The 20059-nt window shown below is 35.0% G+C and overlaps 1 protein-coding gene across 1 annotated transcript in view; it reads left to right on the plus strand.

The window, feature by feature from the left end:
• Nucleotides 1–20059, plus strand: part of Ush2a (usherin) — a 770052-nt gene that overhangs the window by 641911 nt on the left and 108082 nt on the right. The window contains exons 55-57 of the mRNA XM_071619727.1: nt 3399–3506; nt 11171–11354; nt 12248–12405. Coding sequence (XP_071475828.1) covers nt 3399–3506; nt 11171–11354; nt 12248–12405 — 450 coding nt within the window. The remainder of the gene's footprint in view (nt 1–3398; nt 3507–11170; nt 11355–12247; nt 12406–20059) is intronic.

The following is a 20059-nucleotide window of genomic DNA, read 5'->3' on the forward strand; positions in this document are numbered from 1 at the left end:
TGAGTTGATTTTTCTACAGGATGAGATATAGGGGTTGAGATTCAGTCTTCTTCGCATTAATACCCAGTTTTCCCAGTAGCGTTTGTTAAATAGGCTGTCCTTTCTTCATTGTCTATTTTTGGCACCTTTATGAGAATCAGTTGGCTAAAGACACATGGTTTTAATCATGGGATCTCGATTCTGTTTCATTGGTCTATGTTTCTGTTTTTATTCCAGTAAAATACTGTTTGGGTTACTAGGGCTCTGTAGTACATTTAACATTTGAGTACTGTGATTCCTACAGCTGTGGTCTCCTCTTGATTTGGCAATACATTTGAACACCTCTGACTTTTGGACTGAGGCTTTCTGCTCAAAGCTGAGTTCTAAATCTCCCCTTAATTCTGGTACCCAAGTAGCTTTAAGAGAAGCATAGTTCCTCCACCAGTCCCAGTGGTACTCTCTGCTAGGTGACTCCATCTCACTCAATTTAACACCTGTAACAAATTCCTTCGGCACATCCCTCAGTCTTTCAGAAATTCTTAAGGACTAACTGCTTTGCCTGATGTACCACCTCTAAAGAATTGCCCACTAGAATTCTAGACTCAGTGTAGAAAGGATACCTCTCAATTCACTTCAGAAAGATTTGTAAGGAAATGACAATTTGCATTATATATGTATATTTTCCTCTTATCCATTACCCTCACTACAGATACTTTTAATCCTCTAATCAACCTTCATACACTACACCACTGTGATGATTTTTTTCCCTAATACCCATCCTAAAATTTTCTTCAGCTGTTACTGCATGTCTGAAACTAGACCAGCCAAAACCCAAAACAAGGAAACAAGGCCATTTTTTATTTCTCAGATATTCCAGAAAAAAAGGAAAAGATCTTGAGGATCAATTGCCTACACTTAGCAAAAGTGAAAAACAAAAGGTTTTCACTTTTACCAACCGTATTTATTACATCTGGCATTCAGAGAAAAAAAAACTAGAAACATTTATTACTTGCAAATTACATATTTTTGTTACTATTTTTAATATTCTGAAGCTAGAGAAAAATCTCCAATTCAGTGAAATTGATGCTGTGGGCAAGGATACTCACAGAATTATAAGGAAGATCCTACAGATGATAGACATCACAGCCTCACAGCCTGTAGCCCCACAATCCTTATGGGACACTTTTGTGTATCTGCTTTTCTTTTCTTTAATATTTAACTAAGTTAGTATTGAACACCTAAAATACTCACTATAGGGAGTAAAGACTAAAACAACAACAACAACAACAAAATCCATCCCTACTCTCAAAGCATTTGCATTCTAACAGAGAAAACCAGATGTTCAGATGAGATGGTGTTACAATGGTCAAGACCCCCTTTTCCAGTTGTGGGAGTGCAAGGGGGGACATTGTCAGGCTAAATCAGTTTGCCACTACAGCATCTCACTTTCATTCCTGGAAATTCTCTTCCGTTTTCTTTTGAGCTCTATATTTTATAATCTTAGCATTTTCTCATAAGCTTTTATCAAACATATGTGGCTTGGGTATGGCTTGGATCTTTAGTCATATTCCTCTTCTGTGCATCAGGTAAATATCAAAATTATGCAAATCCTCCATAGCAACCAAATGGAAGATTATAATCAAATAAGTACCTGCATCTTATCACTAAATTGATAAGGAAACACAAAGGGCCTGAGACTGAATCCTGGAGCAGCTCCAACTGCAGAACATTATTGCTTTAGCAAAGAACCCAGACTCCTGCTCCTGTTCTAAATGAATCAGATCATTAATTTTTTTCTTCATATAACAAGCACCTACTTTGTGCCTGTTGCTGTTTGAAACACTCCTGGCTCTTTTGGAGATTATATCATGCAGGGGAAGACAAACAATAAATAGAGATATAAGGAAATATCAGAGAATGCTGATAGATGTAAAAGAAGAAAATTATTTAAGGAGATTAAAAAAGGATAGCTGTCTTATTTAGATAGAGTGGTCAAAATCTTTTAAAAGTAGCCTTTGAACAAAAATCTACATAAAATGATAGGGTGACATGTGAATGTCACTCCACCAAAGGAATAACATGCAAAAATGTAGTTCAAAATTTATGAAAAATACATGTAGTAATCATTGGATCTGTGCTATAACTTAGCTCAACTATTTAACATGAACATTAAGGAATGCTCTTTTTGAAAAGTTTTTTTTTTTTTTAAAGAAAGCTTTGATATTGTTTGAACCAAAGGAAGAGATGTCTTATAAGTCTCAATATACCTCTTGTTGAATGGTGCTGAGTCTTAATGTTGCTCCTGCTAATATAAAATACTACTCTGGGTATCCCATTTCATCTTCTCATATAAGCTACATGCTATAGTGATTCCCCATTTTACAGATCAGTAGACCAAGGCAAAGAGAAGCTACATAACTTGTCCAAGGTCACCAGCCAGAGTGGTGAAATATAACAATATACAACTTCTGTTGTAAATGGATTGTCATTTTTTCCCTATGAACATAGTGAACAGTTACTGTTTGTATCATATTCTAAATACAAAAGAAGTAATAAGTAATATTCTTCATCAAGTTATCCTTAATCTGTGTATAAAGGCAAAACCAACATATTCCATAAGAATGAGATGATACATTTGTTGCATATATGGTGAAGAAGTGCAGTTAAAAGATAAAGAAATGTTGGTTGGGGTTAATATGAACTGAATGTGGCTTGGGTCCAGAAAATATTGAAACTAGCTTTCTTTTTATTTTTTCTGCCCCTATTTTTACAAGAAGCTGTTGCAGAAGCTCAGGTGGTTAGCATGGAGAAGAGAATACTCGGGGGAGATTGGATAACTGTCTACAAATATTTAAAGAACTGTCATGTGGAAAAGAAATTAGATTTGTTCTATATGTCCCCAAGGGTGGGAGCAATAGAAAGATTTCACCACAATACAAGGAAGGACTTTCAAACAAAATAAGGAGAACCCTAGAGCTCTTTATGAGCAGAATGGGCTCTTAGGGAGATGAAGCACTCCAGTCACATAGGTGGGACAGCATCTTCAGTGACATATTTAGAGGGGAATCATAAGATGAATAGATGAATTACATGAATTTAAGGTCTCTTTTAAGGCTGATAATTTGTTATTTTTATCAGTGTCAAATGAAACTTCTATCAATATTTGCTTATGAAATTCATACCTTCATCAAAGAGTGTTTTAGGGGGCTAGCTAGCATGTAGCTCAAGAGGTAGACCACTTGCCTAGTATGCATATGGCCCTAGGTTGGATCTGGAGCACTGCAAAAGAAAGTGTGTTTAAAAGAGGGTGTTAACGTTTTTGCATATTACATCTACAACTCTGCATGCTACTTCTGGTCATTAATTGATAAGAAATAATCTCCTCAAGATATATTTCACTTCCTGTTTGTTCTTTCTAGGTCTCCAGCCATATACCAACTACAGCTTCATACTTACAGCTTGTACATCTGCTGGATGCACTTCAAGTGAGCCTTTTCTAGGTCAGACCCTGCAGGCAGCCCCTCAAGGTAATGAGAAAACATCCATGATTTGGGGGAAGAAGTTTTCATCTGGCATTCTACAGAACTCTATAAACACTTTCATAACAAACAAGGAGGGAGGAATAAAGTTGACAGGGCCCCCCCAAAAAAAAAAAATTCTGTGTCCCCGTTCTCCAGGATTGACTAAACTATATGTGGCTTCTCAAGGTGAGTTTGGTTTCGGTTCTTTAAGCCTCTTAGATTTGCTTGTCTGCAGAAAATAATGATTATATACTTGAATATGAAGTTTCTCAAAAGACCCCAAAATTAAATATTTCCAGAGTTCCTTAAATACAATAAGCACAGTGCTCACTGCCAAAGTTGACTAAAATACTCACTGCCCTCAAGAACTTGTAATTAAGTAGAAATGATAGTCAATTAATTACCCAGAAACAGATGAAAAGAGAATCTGGAAGGTGCCATTAAATGAGAAATTATACCTCATTTGATTCCAATGTATGAATTGTCAAGATCATTGTATTGTCATGTGTAACTAATAAAAAAAATAAATTAAAAAAGAAAGAAAAAATGGACAGAGCACACATATTAACCTGGGGAAGGAACGCTTACAACCCCAGCAGATACCCAGAAAGGTTTGATGGGGCAGGTAAGTTGGGGTGGACCACAAAGAACAGACTGTTGACAGGTATACAATACAGGACACGTCCAATCAGGCACAATCTGAAGGAATGTAATGTGGGCTCTTCAGCTTAGAAGGCAAATCGGTAATGTCTCTTAAATGTTTAAAGCTTAATTACTCATGGCATAGCAGGTCTGTTTATCAGCAGTGCCAGGGAACTATACCATACACACCACATGTACAAGGAGACATTTACCAGAATGGTTTTTAAAGTTGTTTGTTTTTTGTTTTGTTGTGTTTTGTTGCTTAATGTCAGGGGCAATTTAGATATCCATGAATAGGGGAATTGCTAAGTAAATTCAGGTATTCTCATACTGTGAAATTCCATGTATCAATTTAAAAGAATGAGATGATTGTTACTATAAAAAGTTATAGAGCTATATTAATGTATGTTAATTTCTTTAATGTATAAAAACACATTCATAAAATAGCATTTATTTTCAATGGCAAATAAATAAATGTACGGAAAAATGTTAAATACACCCAACTGATGACAACGGTTACCCATGGGGTTGGGAACCAGGTAGGTGAGGTCATTTATTTTGAAGAGAAAAAATGTCCTTAGTGGCATCAATTGGGGATCCACTAATTGTGTGTTAATCTTTATTTTTCTGCTTGTTTTTCATGTGGGGAAACTGAGCCATAAATAAGATTCTAAACAGCAATATAATATCAGTTACCATGGTAGAGTCCTGAACTACGTGTCCATTACTCTTCTAATGAAAGGGATTGTTGTACCTCAGAATATTAGACCTGAACTTCCTACCAGTAAATGGGGAATAAAATGGAAAATTCCACATATGGGGCATATGGCTCCTCACCAGGAATTCACTAATGATGTTTTCTATATAAAGAATGTTTCATGTCAAAAAGCTTAGTGTTCCTTTGAAAGGAAGAAACCAGCAGTGGATTTTTTGGAAAGGTAAACTATCAAATGGATACTTTGATGATAATGGATAATTTCTAAAGGATCTATCAACCAGTTTTGGCTGAAACTCAAGCCTGATAAAATAACAGGGTCTCTTATTCCAGTTCACTCACCAAATTCCTATTTTAATTTTTTTTTAAAACTATGCATCTATTTTCCCACTTCCCCCAACAAAATTTCTTGAAAGGGATCCGATTTTATGACTTAAGAATTATACCTCTCAACATTGCAGAAAAGTATCATATGAGACAGGTTGTCCTAGATTTTTTTTAATGTAGGCACCTTCCTTTAACAAAAATAACCATGCAAAGAAATAATAGACTAAGCAGGGCTATCTCTGCAGAAGAAACATGGATTAAGATCCATTTTCTGGCTTTATATATGTCATTTGTGTATAACACACATAAAATAAATGTAGTTGAATGCTTAGCATGAGGATTTTAAGGGAACAAATACTATTGTTTTTCTGAAAATTAGAAACAAGAAGATGATATCCTTTTACATCACTAACCCAGATTTAACTAATTTTAAAATGCCAATTTTAGAATAAACCAGACAAAATTTGAAGGTCTAGCATTTGAGATTCCTAAATGGATATAGAATAAAAGAAGCCTTTCTTCATAGCCACGCTAACCTCTTCTCATTTCTTTTTTCATTTTCAATCTAAAAAAAAATCTTAAAATATATTATGACTTCCTGATAAGTTGGACATAGTTCTGTACAATTTTAGCCTCATAGAAAATTGTGTACCTTTAGTCAAATAGTGGGAAGAGTCAAATAGTGGAAGAGTTTGAATTGGATTATTACTCTCTTTTATTGCAACTACTGCCATCCCAGCGAGCTCTAATTCATTTCAAAGTTAAATCATGCAAAATTTCAGGCTTGCTTTCCTCTAGCATCAATAATGGGGAAAAGAAAAGATAGAGAAGATTGATCTGTCTCACTTTCACTTGGGATTCTTCTTCCTCTGCCCTTCTTTTAACTGTTGGTGCTCATTTAGACACTTGCTCTACTCTTTGCACTTATTCACTCTGTAGTCTCTTAGTCTCTTCTGTGATTCTCAAATCCTGGCTTCATCTCCTAATGAAAGCTGAGAGCTCCAACCTACTAAAATCCTCACCAAGGCTACGCCCATCAGTTTAGGGCCCATGTGTCTACTGATATACTAGATATTTGTATTGGGGTGTTTTACAAATACTTAAACCTCATTACTTCAACAATTAAATAATATCTCTCTCCCCACCCCATATTCCCACCTTACTCTTCTTCCTGTTTCTCCCTCCAGTACCACCTTTCACCTATCATCCAAGCCTGACACCTGACATTCTTAATGCTTCCTTTTACTTGGGATGTAGTACATAATTTTTTAAATCAAATCTTGTTAATTTTAAATCTTAAAATTATCTTTTTAAAAATATTGTTCTTTCTATCCCTTCTGCCCCCGCATTAGTTAAGGATCCTTCTAACTTCTCTGGATCCTCTTAACTGGGTTCCCTACCTCTAGTAATTTTCCATCTTTCTCATGTCTCCTATTATAATTTTTTTACCCCTTTTGTCAGAAAGGGTATATCTCATATTAGTCATCTCAAAAAAAAATTACACCTTCATCCAAAGAAACATGAACGTATATCTTCTTAGTAAAGCAAAATAGACCCCACATGCTTTAATTTCTGTGAAACTTGTGAGTCTTTTGGTCTTCTTTAAAATGCCAGTTTTCCATTAGCCAGCTTTTCATCACTCTGACCAAAAGACCTGACAAGAACAACTTAGAGGAGGAGCTCATGGTTTCAGAAGTTCAGTCCATTGATGGCCGACGCCATTGCTCTGGGCCCAAGATGAGGCCGAACATCATGGTGGAAGGGTGTGGCAGAGGAAAGCAGCCCAGAACATGGCAACAAGGAAGCAAAGAGAGAGCTCTGTTCACCAGCAAGAAAATATATACCCCAAAGGCACACTCCCAGTGACCCACTTTCTCTAGCACACTGTACCTTCCTATAGTTACGACCCAGTTAATAACATGTCAATGGATTAAGCCCCATTTAGGTTACAGCTCTCATAACCCAAATCATTTTACCTCTGAACATTCTTGTGTTGTCTCATAAATGAATTTCAGGAAGTCCCCTTATATCTAAACCATAGCACTATGCCATGCAACAAACACCATGCCAACATACAAACAATCCTATTGTACTATCCCTTCTCTCTAGTACCATATGTAAGTTCTAGGAGTCAGCCTAGACCCCCTTGCTCTACATACTCACTTGCCAACTCCCACTGGTTCAAAATTGAACTCACATGTCTCTCCTTATGGAAATCTGTCCCTAAGGCCACCTCCTTGCACCCTTCTTCTTCTAGCCCTGCAGTCTGTGTCAGGTCATCCTTCCTAAGTGCTCTTCCAGCCACTAGGCATTTATCATTACTGCATTATAGCTTTTTATGAATACATATTTATTCACTATAATACTATGGCTCCTTGAAGAGTGCTCATAACATGAAAAATGACACAAGTCAGGTAGAATGTTGAAGGAATAAATTAATAAATGGTAATTAGTTCAGAAGCAGTGCACCCCTGACATGAGCAATACCATGAGCAATATCTGGTTCACATCACCAGATTTCAGGAGAAAGTCAATTCACAATCAATGTTGGAATTCTTGAATTGGAATGAAGATTGATATGAATATGAGAAATGGGTAATGTTGCATGGAGCTCAAGATAAAAGTAAAACAAACCAGTAGACATGCTCCTTTCTCAATAGTCCTTGCATCAAAAGACTCACCAAGGTTTACTTTCTCACCTTTCTACTTTGTACCTCTCAGCTAGTTTTCCCCTAAGGCATTTCTCTTGCTATGGTCCACTTTCTTCCTTTGAATTGCCTTGGTCTCCTGCTAAGTTATACAGAATGGATTTTTCTAGTGCCATCTGAGACTTGGGAGTGGGAGTGAGAAAAAGAAGACAGCAAATTCTCTACCTCAGACTTCCTAAGTCATCTCACCAAGGGCAAATCTTCCTCTATCAAATACTTCTGATAGCTTTTAGGGTAACAATGTCCTCATATCACTATGCAAGTAGAAAATGTACTGCTTACTAATTATTTGCACATTTGTACTTCATCTTATCAATCAAATCAATGGACACAGGGCTGTCACCAACTTGACCAGAACTTCACCAGCCCGTATACATATAAAAGTCAACTTTTATTAAAAACTTGGAACAAACCCAAAATTCTGCTTTATTTTATGTGATTAGCACCTCCATATCCACAGGCTACATTGATGGGTTTATATTTGAAACTAAGCAAAAGCCTTTTTAGAATTGTGGTGATTTTTATTTAACACATTTTTCAAGGTGAGAAACATATGACTACAGGAAGCAGATTATAAGTTAAACCTTCATACTTTATCTCTTGAATCAACAAATTAATATTATGTATAAGTCAGAACTCTAAATGATTGTCTGCATCACCTAGATGCAGACAGAAGCTGTTGGCAGAGAAACCTATACATAAATGTGTACTGTGATTTGTGGATTTTATCAAGTATCTAGCACAGAAAAAGCTCTCAGAACAGAATGGGCTACTTTCTACTCAAGAATATGCTGCTCCTTAGAAAGTTGGTATGCTTGAGGCATTGTGAAATCTATCTTGATATTTTTTCTCAAGATGCTGCTAAATAAATCATATTTGAATGTCCTGAAGTTTTTCCTTCTAAACATGTCAAAATCTTACCCTTTACAGAGTAACATACACAGGAGATATAGTCAACCCAAAGCTATTGATTCAAGGGAACCTAATATAATGAAACGAGGTTTTTAAAGCTCCTTAGGAGAGTTACAATGTCTATTCAGAGCATAACTAAAGGGCAACATGAAGTGGTAGGATTGATCTTCCTCATTGCTAGATTTTCCATCAATAGGTCTGCACATCTATAAGAGTACTTGAATGTTTGACCTTGAATTAAGGTTGTGTGTTTATTTTGCCTTTAATACTGAAGGGCAAACTCCTTGAAAGAATGAGCCCCATCTTAGACATTGTTGCATTCCCTAGAACTACCTCCGGTGCCTAACATTGTATTTTGCAGGCAGTATATTTACAAAGGAAGCTCAGTCATTTGATATTTATTAGGCTTTGTTCTATGCATAGACATATCCTGACAAATAAGACAGATAAGATCCCTGCCCTCATGGAACTAACTTTGATTTGAAGGCAGGCCACATGGTAATAAAGACATGTCAAGGAAAGATTATTTGAATGTTAAGAAGGAAATAGAAAAAGGCATGTGATAGAGATGAACTCAGTTGGAATCCCTTTAGAAAGGATTAGAGTAAGGGTATGAGGGTCAAATAAGGACACACTAATAAAGTGAAATTTACAGGTAACTTTACTATGAGAATAAAATGCACAAAGTATCTTAGTGTGGGAAGCAATTACGTTCCAAGCAGAAGAAGGAAAGTTCAAAGGCTGGGAGATAGGAAAGAAGTTAAAGCATTCTGGGTATAGAATGGAGTCTGGTGTGACTGGGGGTTCATAAATGATGGAGAGACTGGTGCCAGGTAGCCCAGAGCCAGAAAAATGTCAGACCACACAAATAATCATAGAAATGGGAATTTGGTATTATCTGAATAAATTCAAAAGTGATATATATTTTAAAAGGTTTCTACTGGCTTATGTATACACTTAGACACTTTTGGAAAGATCCCAGTAAAAGAGAAGACCAAGATTTAAAACATGGAGACCAGTTTAAAGGCTGTGACAGGAGTTCATGAAAGAATGAACTTTGGTTTGGACTAAAGGGTTGACAGTAAAGATAGATGGAATTAGACAGAAACTTTAGGGCCTGATGATTTGGGATATAGAAAATCTAAAGCCTCAAGGATAATCTTTTTTCCTTAAGAAAATAAGTACATAGGGCTGGGGCTGTAGCTCAGTGGCAGAGTGCTTGCCTAGCATTTGTGAGGCACTGGGTTCATTAGCACCATATACAAATAAAAGAAAAATAAAGGCATTCTGTCCATCTACAATTGCAAAAAGAATTTAATAAAGTAAATCTTTTTTTAAAAAAAGAAAATGGGTAAGTAGACAAGATTGGGAACTACAGAGACTGTGGACATGAAAACCAAGGGTTCTGTTTTGGAATCTTTAAAAGTTTTGAGTGAGTAAGTCATTACCCAAATACAGATGTCAAATTAAACAGAATAGGTGAGACAGTGGAATGAATCTGACATAACTTTCCTAGGTACATGTATGAATACGCCACCAGTGAACGCCACATCATGTACAACCACAAGAATGGGATCCTAATTAGTATGTTATACTTCATGCATGTATTATATGTCAAATTCCAGTCCACTATCATGTATATATAAAAAGAACAATATTTTTTTAAAAAGTAAATGGATTCATGAGTCTGCAGCTCAGAGGAGAGTATTAGTCTAAAGATACATGTTTGCGAGTCTTCAGCATATAGATAATATTTAAAATTTGAGACTGAATTGACATCAACTAGTAAGTGTTAAAAAAGAAGAGAGGAGGAGGAAAGTGGAAAGAAGGAGAGGAAAGCAGAGAGAAGGAAAAAGGACAGAGACCAGGTCCCTGAGGCCCTACATTATTTTGAGGTGCCAGAGGAGAAAACGAGCCAATAAATGAGACCAGAAAGAGTAGCAAAAGTACAAAGTATAGCACATGATATAACAGGGGAAGGGAAAGTATGTGTATTTTTAAATTGTATAATTCAGGTAAATGCTAGATAATGCTTTTTTCTGCATATTCCAGGCAAATAGTATCAAAGTTTAAAATGCCTCTTAGGCCTTAGTTAAATTACATGCAGAGTGACAGACAAAAGGGAGACATTTTCTGCTACTAGGGGTGTGACATTCAAAAATAAAATAGAGCTATAAGAAAAATATATATTTATGCCCACTTATGTACTTCATCTCCAAACTAAATAAAATATATTTTATTATTCAGGGTGAGATTATTTTTTAATCAGAAGATGGAAAATATCAGTTCCTGAAGTGAGGGTATGACTTCTGATAAGGTATTTATTTTATACTTACAATAAAACCTCCTTGTGTCATTTTTGCCAGGGATTTGGGTGACACCTCAACACATGATCATCAATTCTACAACAGTAGAATTGTATTGGAGTCCTCCAGAAAAGCCCAATGGCCTCATTTCTCAATATCAATTGAGTCGTAATGGAACCTTGCTTCTCCTGGGTGGCAGTGAGGAACGGAATTTCACTGATAAACACCTGGAGCCCAATAGCAGGTAATGAAAAAAAAACTTTACCAATCCTCCAGTGAGGTTTTTTTTTTAAAAAAAATTTAATACATTCATTGAAATATTATTAAAGTGTCTGATTAATTATCTTATTCATTAGCCGTAGTGTAATTGGTGAAAATGCTACAGAAGTATGTTATTCTTCAGATTACATGAAATTCCTTTAAGGTGTAAATAAATGTGAATAAGTAATCTTCTATTTGAATGAAAGCATGAGAATTTTTAAATATACAAAATGCTCAAGATATTAAACTTTAAAATATATCAAATTACCTTTAAAAACATGTATTCCTAAATTAGCAATAAGAAAGAGTCAAAGAATTTGTTTTACATCAACCACCTTTTCTTCTCTTATGTAGTCTCTGCATGGTAACTAGATGTAGGTCTAGAGGGGAAAAGTTCCACGTATTTGCAGTTCATTCCCATTCATTTCTCAGCAGAGACAAAACAGATCTTACATCAACAGATGTTTTATTGTAGAGAATAGAGAACAATTTAGTTTTATTGTAGAGAATAACGGATCAATTTAAAACCCTCTTCTTCTAAACATATTTTCCTGCACCTCAAACCACTTAAAAATAGGGAAGATTAACTTGAGTCTTTCACGGTTCACCAGCACACTCCAAGACTTTTCTGAAATCTTCAGGAAAAAAATTATAAATTACTAGAAGCTTAAAAATAAAGTTGGGAGTGGCAGACAGAGATGGTGTCGAGAGTAGGCTGCTTGGACAAAACTCCCAAGTCCAAGGTGAAGTTTCTGGTTAAGGGAGCAAAGAACTTAGAGTTGGTCACAAATTTAGGACTCAGCAATGGATAGAAAATCCAGCAATCATTGCCCACGTCTCCTGTGCACTACCCTACTGCGATTCTTCTTTCATTAGGTACATTTACAAGTTAGAAGCCAGAACTGAAGGTGGCAACAGTACCAGTGATGATTACGTGGTCCAAATGCCTGAGTCAACACCAGAAGAAATCCATACTCCATATAACATCACAGTGATTGGGCCTTATTCCATATTTGTGGCTTGGACACCACCAGGTAAAGAAAGAAAATGAGTGTGTGTGTGTGTGTGTGTGTGTGTGTGTGTGTGTGTTAAGCATTTTAAGGGAAATTAAATGGAGATAAGGATAGAAATGTAAATATAGTAAATCAGCAAAGGTATAATCCATCTCCTGAGTATATGTGAATGGAATAATCCAAATCATATTCCTGACTTATAAACTTATGAGTATACATGTATGAATAGATAAATGTGTATGTGTATGTAGATGTTTGTATATAATATATAATATGTACTATAATAAATACTAGAATATTATATATACACCTTTCTATCAAAGCACTACTTTGATTCAAGTACAAGAGCCTAAAATCCATTTTCTCTCTCTCTCTCTCTCTCTCTCTCTCTCTATATATATATATATATATATATATATATATATATATATATATATATATATAATTATATAAAATATATAAGTCAAAATTACTTTGAACATTCATGTCCTCAAGATTTCTTAGATTGGATTATTAAAGTGTCTGATTAATTATCTTATTCATTAGCCTTAGTGTAATTGGTGAAAATGCTACAGAAGTATGTTATTCTTCAGATTACATGAAATTCCTTTAAGGTGTAAATAAATGTGAATAAGTAATCTTCCTCTGTGTTTTTAATCAATGAAACAGGAGTTTGGAAAGACAACAGCTCTTTCTGTCTATGCAACTTGAATCCTGATCAAACAGGATAGCTTTTGCCTTTCTGTACTGTGTAGCTTCCATTGAGCCAGTTAGTTCCTATTGAGTTGCTTTTGTGATTTAGTGCATTATTATACTGTGGTGTAAGCATCATCCTCAGGTGAAATCCTGATTACATCAACACTGTGAAGTAAAGATTAGAGTGAAATCTTCCTTTTCTATCTTTTAGCATAAAGTACATAAGAAGGGCTCTTTTTCCAAGTAAAACTTAAAACTGATTAAGTTGTTAAATGCACTTCAGAAATACCTGATTTGATTTTTAATATCTAGTCTTAGAATGAAATTGAAACAAACATATATTGTGCCTATCAGAGTAAGTTTAGCCACAGTCAACGTGACAGCAGATCCATTCCATAAAATAATTAGTTGAAGACCTGTTTTTCATTGAATTCAACAACTATTTTAGTAAAAAAAGTTTATATAATCATTCAGATAATGTCAAAGTCTAATATATACAAATTCAATTATCATAAACATCCTCCCAATGTTATAATCTGAAAGGTCTTCTTTGTTCAAATTCACAGGAGAAAATTTACCAAGAGCTATATAAGCAAAGAAAAATATAAGTTCTTTGAAGATTTTAAGTATAAATGACTCCATACACCTTTGCTTTAATATAAATATACAATATATTTAATAAAACATAAAGGAATAAGCAATTTCAGCAGTATATATTACTATGCAATATAATCTTTAGGAGCATAGATACTTCTGAACTCTGTTCTTAATTTCAATGAAGGAATAGAAATTCTCTCACAAGGGAAATACAAATTTCCATTCCCCTTTATAGAACCCGGGTTCTTACATTCTTGGTGCAGCATTGCTATCTTGCAAACCTGTTAGAATATTTTTTCCTTGGCATTTTAGAGTGCTGCTGTGTTTCAGCCCCACAAAGTAAAATGAGGCTGGATAGCGCCACTTTAAGACCAGACTCAGCCTGTTAGCTAAAGCTTTTTCAGAATCAAACCAGGGTTTTCCACAACCCCATGAACAAGAAGGGATAGTCCATGATGGTAAACAAAGTGGATGATTTTCTAACTATGTGTTTGGAAGTCCTGTAGCTTGTCACATTATCTACTATTTTTACATTATTAAACATACAGATTGCCTTTGCTAATAGGAAGACTTCATACTTGGCATGAATTTGAAGGTATCTTTCTTTTAAGACAGATAACCAAAGTAAAAACAAGAAAATCAGGATTCCTACCCTAGTAGTGCCAACAGTAAGCTGACCTCAACCACTCAATTTGTCTTCTTTTTTCCTGAGATAACAAATGCATCTACAAGTAAAATTGCTATAAAGATTAAATGAACTAACTTAACTAGTTCTGTGTACTATCCTATGGATAAACATGGCTACTTTCTGAAAAATTAATTTTTGCCCTCAATTACTCACTTTTTAAAGGTACTTGCTCCAGCATTTGCTGAATCTGGTGGCCCATATTTTGAAAATTATAAAAGAATGAGGTTAGTCCTTTTTAAGGCTTCTGTCAAATTTTCCAACATTATATCATTTTCTTTCTTTGATTTCAAAGCACATTTTTATGTTGAATGTATGATATCTTTGTTGAGAAAAATATCATTGTGGAATAAAACATAACTTTTGCTTGTATATTATAACCTTAACTACCTACCTCAAGCTTTATACAGAAAAAAAAATTCATTTCAGTTCAGACTAAGAGAAAATGTAAAAAAGGATACTTGCTAACTCTGACCATTTAACCAACGGTTAATAAATCTATAATATCCAGACCTGTCAATCTTTTAGTTTCAGATGCACAAAATCTATTACAGAAACCCTATAATATATGGAAAGATTAAAATCTAAAATGAATTTTTTTCCTGGCACCTAGAAGGATTTTGAACTCAGTAAACAGTCAAATGATTTTGACTTGTGTATAATCTACAGTTGATTTTATTGGAAAGTACCTCATGCTGTGTTTTGATTTGGATAACAAAAACATTTTTTCTGTTCCTGAATAGTCACAAATATATATTTTCACCAGAAAGGAAACAAACTTGTTATAAGTGGCGGTTGTTTATGTACTCACAATTAGGACTTTTCTAAATATTTATCATATTGCCTGGCATTCCAAATTGATTACATCACAAGCAGAGCTGAATAATTAGCCAAACATTCCGTTTCTATAGTTTCCAAATCTAAATGAACTTTAGAATCATCTAGAAAGCTTGTACAAAGACAGAATCTCCACCACAAACATATACTAAATTTAGACTTCTTAAAATGTTCTGCATGTGACTTTTAGTTTAATAGTTTAATTGACTAGTTGTTTTAGTTTAGTTGTTTAGTTCAGTTTGACTTTTAGTAACCATGGATCCCATAAACCAAAGTGGTCAACTTTAATAATTCTCTAAAAATATGAATCAAACAAGTTTCTCTTAAATATCCAAAGCCAAAATAATGGTCAAATTAATTGATTGTTAACATGTATTTTGTTTTGTGATTAATATAAAGAGAATAACCTTAGAGTGGTAAGTTCTATGTGGTTACTTCATAACCAAAAAAATTACCTAGGCAATTAAGTGTAATTCAGCTTTCACATTAGGGTTGCAGTGTTGTTGATAAACAAAATGGTTTCAGTGCTATCAATAAACACTTTTATAAATCCTACTAGTCAAAGGTCTGAGTTCTATAGAGTATGTGTGAATAGAGTAATGGTGAGACCAATAGCCAATATCATATCTGTATTTATATTGCTTGTTTTGTTTGCATTTGTTAAATTCCCAGTATGTGCCAAAGACTTTAATAATCACTTCCCCTGCTTCACCTCAGTTAATGCTTGTGCAAACCCTAAGGGACAGGTAATATTATTATCTCCATACTAAGAAATTTAAATCTCCAAAGAACGGATATTGTATGTTCAAGGTCACACAGCAGAGACAGGATTCAAATCCAGGTCACTACCTTTTGGAGTAATTCCTTCCTATCTTTGTTCTAACTCTTAAATCCAAACCAAACTTTTCATCTATGACTCAAAGTCTCCCTGATGTATGATGCATCAACTCTGCATTTTGAAATAGAAGTCTAGAGGATCGAGATACTGAGCTGGGGGTTGGTGAAAAACCAAATGATTCTGGGAGACTCATATCTCACTGGGCATGTCAACATACATTTTTATGTTGAATATATGATATCTTCATTGAGAAAAATATCATGGTGGAATACAACATAACCAGAAGAATTGATTGTGGAAAATGGTGAACCCCTGAGGGAAAAACATCCACCTGGCCATAGTTATCTCCTGCATCATGAAGGAGTTAGCAACCAGAGCTCCACCTACCCATCCACAAGTCCTGCAAGAAGAGCCCTGCCTTAGCAAAACCAGACTTCAGGTGCAGGAAGATTGTAGTTGGTGATAGGAGGGAAGAGTCATCTCTCAAATGGTCTACAAAGAGATTATTCAAAGGCTATTTTGAAGACTTGCTGACTATTTTCTTACCACTCAGGTGAATCATGGTCCACTTTGCCTCCTTATTACCCTAATGTCAGTAGTATTATTAACAAAACACTGCAACCTCTAAAAATCAACTAAGATTTCTTCTCATTGTGCATCCTTTGCACTTCCAAATAAGATGATAGAAAAAAATGACAAATTCTTACAAAATATTTGCTAAATTAGTGGAGGTACAAAATGGTGGAGTATGTTTTCACAATTTGCAATACAGACAAACACAAATAAATGGGGGATGATCTGCTGCTTGAAATGATCATAGACTTGATTTCCTATAAAGCCCTCCTCTCCCTTCACATTTACTCAACCCTACACACACACACACACACACACACACACACCTTCTTTAAAGACAAATGGGGAACATACACGTATTTTCAAAGACCATATGTTGTCTTATGGATGCATGAGTTTTTTCATGGTCTAGAAAAGGAAATGTTGGTTTCTATATGGAATGAGTCCCATTGTTTAGTTTTCCTGTGGCCTTAGGCAAGAAATTCAGATTTCTTATTGATAAAATAGAATAATAAATGCCTTCCTTGCTTTTTTGTTACATGAATTGAGATGACATGGTAAAGCAGTTCTTAACAACTGCCATTATTGTTCGAACCTACATACGACATATAAGCCGGGTTAATTTACTCCTAAAAATTCCTTCTCACCATTTTTCTGTTTGAACCAGTTCAAAACCTTGGATCAGGACGTACACATTCATATTAAAGGAAGCAAGGATATATGTCATCTTAATGGGTGAAAAAATTAAAGAAAATTAAGAAGAAAAGACTTCATGGAACATAAATGGTTTACTCAGAAAAAGGATGGAGATAGATATCCCTGCTGTTTAAGAATCCAAACATTGAAAATTATTTAAACTCTGGAGATAATAATGAGCTCTTCTAATTTATCAAGATGATGACTATATTTTGAACTATCCCAGCCCTTAATCATGTTCTAATTAACAGTGTCATTGCATTCAACATGTACTTTTTCTCACCAAGGATGGTGAGTTATTTAGATTTAATGCTTAATATCGAAATACTGGTCCTTTTCTTTCCACATTCATCTTTTAGTCCATTAAAGAAAAGAATTGGCAACAATGCTTCTGCTGAGAAATCATTTTAATTAATATTGGTTAGGGATATAAATGATTTTTATTAATCAAGTTTGATTAAAGGTTAGCTAGCCACAATATGGCCTATCTGAAGACATTAGACATCCTTAGAGTTCAGTTAGCTCATCGGCTGCTGTGTACTAGATGATATTCTTTCTATTTAAACTCAAAATTGGCACTAAGCTTTCTAAAAATTTCATATTGCATTAACTGGGATGATTCAACATTGACAATTGTCTTACTTTTTCTTGTAAATGCAATAACCAAATGACACAGATTAGTGATTTTTGGAAGAAAATATAAAGCTCATTTTAATTATTTGGATTTATTTTACATGTTAACAAGTGTATCTTACATTATTGAGTTTTAATATATGCTTGGGCACTTGCTAAGAGATAAACACTTATCTCATTTAATGCTCGTAACAATGTAGTATGCCCTTTTGTTTTCCACATTGTACTAATGAAAAAAGTCAAATTAGACATTTGAAGCTATTTTCTCCAGATTATTCATCAAATAGGTGTAAAATACCATCCACATGGGCCATATTTTCTCATTATTTTGCCACCTAAACAATGCAGAAAGCAAATGAATTTTTATGAGTTCTTCTATGATTCAGTTTAAAAAAAGCTAAAAAGTAATTTTGCTCTAGATACAGAAAGTATGAATGAAGACAGTAAAACTTGTGGACAGGACTACATTCAGTAACACACTAGGTTAATTTTTATTTGTAGCTCAAAACTTCATGGGATATATTTCATCTCTGGATAGATTGATTCCTCTATTCTTTCAACTAAAAATATGCTTACTAATCCCTACTCATGGGCAAGGCATGGTGCTGGACCTACAGAATTGCAAAGAGAAATAAGATGTTGTCCCTCCTGACAGGAATCCTACCATTTATTAAGGTAGAAAGGGTCGAATAACTATTGATAACTATTATCAGCATAGGTCAACTTTCCATGCAATTGGAATGGAAGTGTTCAAGAGTACCTCTTTTCACTTCCACAAGGACATAATCGAGATACCCTCCCTATACAGAAGAGAATTTAGGTCAGGTTACTAAAAGCACTATGCACTATGTTTTAAGTGCAACCAGTGTTTTGAAGCAAATGCAACAATCAAACAGAATTAATAGTTTTTCCTCTTAGAATTGTTCCTGCTCCAGCTCCAAAAAAAAAAAAAAAAAAAAAAAAAGATTTAAAAAAGGATTATTTGATTGACTTGTCCCATTGTAAAGTATGCACCTGCTGTGAAATGAAGCCACGGAGAAAGAAAAAAAAAAGTTGAATAATTTAACTTTTTTATTTGTAAAGATAATCAGGGTTTTTCTGATTACATCTTAACTTCATAAATGTTAAATAACCTATCAGCATCTAGTTGTTGTAAATTATGAAAAGGAGCATTGCAAGGAATATTAACCGACGAAATCCTTGTTCTTTAGTGAACAAGAAAATGTGTTATGGCAGCTTGTCATTGTGCGACTGGTAACTTTGACACCAAATAACAAAACTGCCATTTGCACTTAGGGTAAATTGGTTCACTTGAGCTTCCAAGGCTCCTCTTGCTCTGACATAAATTTATGAACTCGGGAACTAACCAAGTCGTGTGGCCTCCCAGCTGACTCTAACAAATATGCCCATTTCATTTCATTTAGTCATCAGAATACCAGGGGGCCCGGTCGTTTCAGACTCACTGCAGATGGTATAGGGTTTACAGGAACACTAGAGACTTTCATGTCACTGTCCTGTAAATTATGACAGTGGAGGGGGGCCTCTTTCCTAAATGCATGTCAGTATCTGACATGTTCATGGCTTACAGGAGCACTTCCTGGATCCACACCTCATAGGTATATGTAAAGGATATTTATCGACAATTAATCATGATGTGAAAAATATACATCCCAGGTTCATGCTTTGGCTAGCCATGCTTAAACCGGAATTGAGATCGTGTCTCCATTTGAAACTTGGTGGAAGTGCTGTTTTGTTCCCTGACCCTCCTGACCTTTAGAGAGGAGACATTTGCTCAGGAAGGATGGAAATTCTGGAAGCAGACCAATAGATACAGACTCAAAACACAGAAAAGGGACCTCAGATGGATTGGAGGAAAGACCACTCTCAATTACTACTGAGAATGAGTAACAAGATATCTTCATAGGAATGCAACTTGCTCATATCTAAGTCCACATTAAAAAAATAAAAAACAAAAACAAAATATTATCCAGGCGTGGTGGCGCACACCTATAATCCCAGTGGCTCAGGAGGCTGAAGCAGGAGGATCTCGAGTTTAAAGCTAGCCTCAGCAAAAGGAAAGTGCTAAGCAACTCAGTGAGACCGTGTCTCTAAATCAAATT

Source organism: Marmota flaviventris, chromosome 12 (genome assembly GCF_047511675.1).
Source record: "Marmota flaviventris isolate mMarFla1 chromosome 12, mMarFla1.hap1, whole genome shotgun sequence".
Lineage (NCBI taxonomy): Eukaryota > Metazoa > Chordata > Mammalia > Rodentia > Sciuridae > Marmota > Marmota flaviventris.